The 7,119-nt window shown below is 39.5% G+C and overlaps 1 protein-coding gene across 1 annotated transcript; it reads right to left on the reverse strand.

The window, feature by feature from the left end:
• Positions 1 to 300: 300 nt before the first annotated feature.
• Positions 301 to 6,519, reverse strand: LOC144085688 (uncharacterized). Its single transcript, XM_077615234.1, has 2 exons — positions 6,034 to 6,519; positions 301 to 4,283 (listed from the first exon to the last, which is right to left on the reverse strand). The coding sequence occupies exons 1-2, from the start codon at positions 6,101 to 6,103 to the stop codon at positions 2,548 to 2,550; spliced, it is 1,806 nt and encodes a 601-aa protein (XP_077471360.1). The 5' UTR covers positions 6,104 to 6,519; the 3' UTR covers positions 301 to 2,547.
• Positions 6,520 to 7,119: the final 600 nt, after the last annotated feature.

Genomic DNA, 7,119 nt, shown 5'->3' on the forward strand with positions numbered 1-7,119 from the left:
GCAATTTTTCAAATTTCTTAGGCATGTCTTCTTTAACTGTGAAGACATATTTTCCAAATTATTTACATACAATTTCCTCGTTTAGGGTCTACTATTTCGGATAGAATTGTGAAGTAAATATAATCTTCAACGACACTCAATTTTCTTATACAGTGGTACCTCGACATACGATCGTAATCCGTTCCGAGACTGAGATCGTATGACGATCTTTTCGTAACTCGAGCGGACGTTTCCCATTGAAATGAATTGAAAACAAATTAATTCGTTCCAACCCTGTGAAAAAACACCAAAAACAGGATATTGGATTGGAAAAAATGTTTTATTTCTTCTAATTTGCCATATATTGACAAAGTAATAAATAACAAGTGGTTTAATAGTAATAAAATGTGTTTAATAGGAGTAAAATTAGACATTTCATGGAGGGTAGAGACAGCGACATATCCACAACGCACTCGTAAACGAACAAACAAATTTAAATTAACTTGATAACTATATACAGACACTCAAAGTCTAATGTAACTTCAAACAAAACTGAATTCTAATTTTGTTTTAATCTTTTTTAACTCACATAGTTCTACGGGTTGACACCACCCGGACGCTCCGCGGAAGTCTTCAAAACGAACGCATCAAGAGTTGTTTGGAACTCGCCTCCCCTTCAAAATGTTTCGAAAATGACGCGTAATCCAAGCTTTAGAATTAGCGCGCCACATCACTTATAGGTTTTCTTTCTTGATGTTGTGTGTCTTGAAGGCACGCGGGTTCTCCGCATTGTACACCAATAGCGGCTTAATTTTACAGTCACCGCTCGCATTAGCACACAACGCTAGCGTTAAGCAGTCCTTCATAGGTTTGTGCCCCGGTAATGCCTTCTCCTCTGCCACGATGAATGTCCCCCTGGGCATCTTTTTCCAAAAAAGACCAGTTTCATCGCAGTTGAAAACTTGCTGGGGGATGTAACTTTCCTTGGTGATAATCAAGTCTTGATAAATTCCAGCGCGGCTTTCGAATTGGAACTCACCGCTTCCCCGTGTCGGATTACCGAGTGTACTCCAGATCTTTTTTTAAATTTTTCGACCCAGCCATGACTCGCTTTAAAGGGTTCTGAAGTTGTTGAAGGCTCTCCTTTCGTTGTTATCAAATCCATGTAAATTCCGCTGGCTTTTTCCACATATGGTTGACTCGGTCACGCTATTTCCTGCTAATTGTTTTTCTTTTATCCACAATAAAAGAAGGTTCTCCATCTCGTCGTGAATGTCACTGCGCCGGTGGGAAATTATAGTTATTCCCTTGGAAGACCTCCTTAATTGCGTCCTTCTGCTTAAGGATGGTGGATATAGTTGACGGATTCCTCTAGTATTGTCGAGCGAGCTCGGTAACACGTACCCCACTCTCATATTTTTCAATTATTTCACGTTTCATGTCCATTGTCAACGGTTGCCTTTTCTTTGCAAAACTCTACCGATCCATAGTATTGTTTACCTGGTATGTAAATGTAGACCAAGGTGAGGGGAAAAAGCGGTTGTGGAAATGCAAAGTCCGTCCAGTGCTCGTAGATATATTTTATACACGAAAGAGATGCAAAAAAGACAGTGCCATGGCCACCTGGCTTGGTCGCATCACAAAATTTTGATCGCATGACGGGCGAATTATTCGATCGAAATTTCCGTCGTAAGACGAGCATGTCGTATGACGAGCGGTCGTATGACGAGGTATGACTGTACAGTCATACCTTGACATACAAGTGTTCCAACATACAAGAAATATGAGATAAGAGGAAAATTCTGAGCAAATTTTTGCCTTGAGATACGAGAAAAAAAGGAGATATGAGCACACCAGATGTTTCCCGATTGTGAGTCAGTGGTGAATTAGAACAATAAAGATGTTTTTCCCTTGTAACATCCTGTTTTTTTAGGATGGAAACGGATTAATTTGTATTCTGTTCATTCCTATGGGAAGAAGTTATTTGACACACTAGCTCGATCCCGCAGTAAGCTCGTATCTTAAGGTATGACTGTATTTGAATCGTGTAGATCGATATTACACGCTAAAAAGTGTAAACAAAGTTCTCAGAGTAAATTTGTAGCAACACTGTATCCATGTAAGCGTATTTTAGAAGCATTTTATTTTGTTTTTCACAGCACTAGCTCCGTCTACTGCACTTAATCGTAACTTAACTGTTTTCTCAATATTCACCCAGTATAACACGTCCAAACGTGCCTTAACACACACACTTTGACAAGTGCTGTCCAACATGAATTTTAATGACAAAAGTTAAGAAATGGCGACTGTAAATGCTAACGAAGCAAGATATGGTGACATTTGCGTCTTTTAAGTCAATCCTTACGGCTAAATCTCTGGAAAGAAGCTGAGCAGGAAAAGGGTTTCTGACCGCATGGGTAATTGTGTTTTTAAGATATTCCTGCCACAAATTCAGCAAAAAGGGCTTTTCTCCTGTGCGGGTTGTTAAGTCTTCTTTTCAGGTTCTCTTATGTGAAAATGTTGGAACATTAACTGCGCCTGGAAAAGGTTTTTGAATTGTGTAACTGTTCAATTGGGCTGTTGTAGCAAATCTGTGGCCACAGACTGAGCAGGAAAACATTGTTCTCCAGTGTGGGTTAATAAGTGTTCTTTTAAGCTTCTCCTTTGGGAAACTGGTCCACCACAAACTGAGCAGGAAAAAGGTTTTTTGCCAGTGTGGGTTCTTGTGTGGCCTTCTAAGTGGTGCTTTTGAGAAAAGGCTTTACCGCAAACTGAACATGAAGATGGTTTTTCACCAGTGTGGGTTCTTTCATGACTATTTAAGTTTCCCTTATGTGTGAATGCTTGACCACAAACTGAACACGAAAATGGTTTTTCACCTGTGTGGGTTCTTGTGTGGGTTTTTAAGTGTCCCTTCTGTGTGAATGTTTGACCACAAACTGAACACGAAAATGGTTTTTCACCTGTGTGGGTTCTTGTGTGTATTTGTAAATCTTGCTTTTGAGAAAAGGCTTTACCGCAAACTGAACATGAAAATGGTTTTTCACCAGTGTGGGTTCTTGCATGACTAATTAAGCTACCCTTGTGTGTGAATGCTTGACCACAAACTGAACACGGAAATGGTTTTTCACCAGTGTGTGTTCTTTCATGAATAATTAAGTGTCCCTTCTGTGTGAATGTTTGACCACAAACTGAACACGAAAATGGTTTTTCACCAGTGTGGGTTCTTGTGTGCCTTTTTAAGCTTTCATTCCGGGTGAATGCTTGCCCACAAACTGAGCAGGAAAATGGTTTTTCACCAGTGTGGGTTCTTGTGTGTTTTTGTAAATGTTGCTTTTGAGAAAAGGCTTCACCGCAAACTGAACACGAAAATGTTTTTTCCCCAGTGTGGGTTCTTATGTGGGCTTTTAAGCTTTTCTTGTGTGTGAATCTTCGACCACAAACTGAGCACGAAAATGGTTTGTCACTCATGTGGTTTCTTGTGTGCATTTTCAATTTTTCCTTGTGTGTAAATGTTTTACCACAAACTGTACATGATAAGGGTTTCTCCCCAGTGTGGCTCCTCATATGTCTTTTCAAAAATGACTTTTTCCCAAAAGTTTTCCCACACTGATAGCATTTGCTGAGTTTGTCGCCACTGGGATTTTTCTTAACATCTTCAACATCATCATCGTCAAAAAGCATGTCGTTGCTATCTGATAAAGGAGCAATAAAATTTTCTGCTCGCCATCCTTCAGTTGAGCTGCCGCTCAGAAGCTCCGCCCCTCTGTAGGCCACGCCCAGATCATCTTCACTCTTGAAAGGCTCACCAGTTGACCATTTGACACATTCCTCGTTTTTGATTGGAGGTTGCTCTTCTCTTTTGCACTGTTGAGGGAACTCTGGCTCCTCTTTAATTTGGGGCCATGCTGAGGCGTTGGCAGGCTCCGCTTCTTCGCTGGCCACGCCCAGATCATCCCTTTTCACGGACTCACCTGGTGACCAGGTGAAATGATCTTCCTCCTTTTTGATTGGAAGTTGCTCATCTATCATTGTTTGTTGATAGAAATCTGGCTCCTCCTCTATAATTTGGGGCCATGATGAGGTGTTTGCAGGCTCCGCCCCTCCGCTGGTCCCGCCCAGATCATCTTGCCTTGTCAAGGCCTCACCAGGTGACCAGGTGACATCATCTTTCTCCTTTTGGATTGGAAGTTGCTCTTCTCTCATTTGTTGTTGAGGGAACTCTGGCTCCTCCTCTTTGATTTGGGGGAGCGCTTTAAGGCCAACAAACTCTTGCCCATCAGGACTAAGATTTTCCCTGAAACCTGCAAAGACAAAAAGATAACATGTATCACTACATGTAGTCAAAAATGGGAAATATTTTTTTCTTACATTTACAAGTTTATTATCACAGCATGGTTGATTGTTTCGCAATAATATATGCCAGAAAAGTTACGTTTTATGTTTGATCCGGTCATCCGGTACACAATTTAAAGACAAAATAGTGGTGACATTCAGATTGTGGTGATTATTTAAAATATTTTATCCTTTTCATTTATTGATATTGATCACATAACCCTCCAAAATAATTCCAAAATCAAAATTTTCACAGTGACCTAATGTCACCGAACTGCTTCCGGTTCAAGTGATGCAAAAATAAGTAATGTAATGTTTTTAATCTCATAATTTTATGAGCATGAAAATTGTTTTTCACCAGTGTGGGTTCTTGTGTGTATTTTTAAACTTCCCATCATTGTAAATGTTTGACTAACAAACTGAGCATGAAAATGGTCTTTCATCAGTGTGGGCCCTTAGGTGCGTTTTTAAACTTTTCTTAAATGGGAATGCTTGACCACAAACTGAGCAAGAAAATTGATTTTCACCAGTGTGTGTTCTCCTGTGGCATTTTAAGTAGTTCCATTGAGAGAAAGCGTTACCAAATCGAGCATGAAAATACTTTTTCACCAGTGTGGCTTCTTATGTGGGTTTTTAAGTGTTCATTTTGAGAAAAGGCTTTACTACAAACTGAGCATGAAAATGTTTTTTTCGCCAGTGTGGCTTCTTGTGTGTATTTTTAAACTTCCATTGTTTGCAAAAGTTTTACCACACACTGAGCACAAAAATGGTTTCCCGCAAGTGTGGCTCCTTGTGTGTTTTCAAAATAGACGTTTTTTACCCAAAGGTTTTCCCACACTAAGAGTAAAATGGTTACCCTCAAGACATACACAACATTTGTACCCAAAACAAGAAACATCTTCTGATGTACTTGACATGCAGCTCATCTCCAACACGATCTCTAGCTACCCTGGAGTTACAGTTGAGTATGTGGTTGATAAAAATAACACTGAACAATTGTGTACTTGTGCAACTCCTGTGGCAATGACCTCCACAGTAAACCATCAGTTGTATGTGATGCTTGTCTTCATTGGCATCACTTGGGGTCTGTTCGGAGGAAAACCAAACCAAAGACAAAATTCTGGTTCTGTAGGCAATGTTTCTTGTAACATGTGTAATGACAACAGAATTGTGTTTTATTGCCATTAGTATTGGTGAATGAACAGATATGGTTGATATGTATTATGTTAACAATGTTACTTGTCTAAAAAGTGCTACTCCTAAAGAGGTTTATAGGATTGGAGGGTTACATGTGTTTTATTACTATCAGTATCATTGGAATTGTATGTAACACTTGTCTTAGAACTGTTTCAATTCTAAAGAAAACTGATGTCAATGGACTATGTAGACATCTGTGAGATAACATAATACTGTTACCATTAATGTTTGTGTGCTTTTGTTAATAAATGTATGCCATAAAAGTCGAGTAGACCTAGTTATCTTTATATAAAGGTCCTTATCAATTATCACATTAAGGAAATAAACCTTATAAAATGTAGCTTCTTACTATTTACCCCACAAAGAATTCTTACCGGCTAAATAGCCATATGGGGCCATATAGGCTATTTGACCGGTTACCGGCTACGGATACACTGCCAATAATTTTACGTCAATAGAATACCTTTAAGCCCTTTTCCCTTAAACATTAAGGGAATTAATGGAAATAAAAAGTCAACCCACCTTCTAGTCTATATCCTTTGAGGTCAAAAAGTTCCTCTTGGAACTTTGGCCGTTTTATTCCTGCGGACATTTCCACACGTTGATTCTGATGATGGCGGCGCCTTTGTTGATAGCTGCTAGCTAAAATTAACTCAACTAGAGTAGGGCGCAAAGCTTTAACGGGTTCTTCGACGACTTGAGCACTTGTTTCTTTGATAGATGTTAGCTAAGATAAGCTAAGATTAAGCATAAACTCCCTCTTCGACGACGTTTTCCTAAAATAGCTGCTAGCTAGGCTAAGCTAAATTAGCCTGAAAAGCTCGAACGAGTTCCTCGGTGACTTGTTTCTTTGATAGCTGCTACCTAAACTAAGCTAAAGCATAAACAAGCATTTGACGACTTATTCCTTTGGTAGCTGCTAGCTAGGCTAAGCTAAAAAAGGTTTTGCTGATAGTGATGGGACGATCGACACTGTGGCGAGAGTTCAAAAGTGAAAGCCGGAAGTAGGGCGTGTATAGCTTTAAGAAAGAATCACGTGACCGATACAGGAAATGTATCATTTGGCGAAAGTGTCGTGGGTCTGTTGGATGGGCTTTTACGTAATTATTGATAGTTCTAAAGAGTTTCCCCCAGTGTGTGATTTATGCTCAGTTTTATTTTCAATTTAATTCAAACCTGCGCAATATTTTTTTTCTAAAACCATATGTCACACCATTTGATGAATATTTATTTCCTATGTCCCACTCTCTTGCATTTATAAAGCGAATGCCATCGAAAGAAGTGACGCTTGATTCGCGCATGTGCAATTCCGCACTGTAGGGGAAAGGAAACTTGATGAACTGATACAAATAAAACTTCCCATTTCCTTGCAAAATAAAGAACCGCTGTCAACGAGGTTAGCAAAGTTTGTCCATACTTTCCATTTATATAAGGAAATTCTTTATTAATGTCTTAAAATAAATAAAGCATATGAAAATACAGTGGTACCTCGTCACACGACCGCTCGTCATACAAAATTCTCGTCTTACGACGGAAATTTCGATCGAATAATTCGCCCGTCATGCGATCAAAATTTCGTGATGCGACCAAGCCAGGTGGCCATGGCAC

Source organism: Stigmatopora argus, chromosome 1 (assembly GCF_051989625.1).
Source record: "Stigmatopora argus isolate UIUO_Sarg chromosome 1, RoL_Sarg_1.0, whole genome shotgun sequence".
Classification (NCBI taxonomy): domain Eukaryota; kingdom Metazoa; phylum Chordata; class Actinopteri; order Syngnathiformes; family Syngnathidae; genus Stigmatopora; species Stigmatopora argus.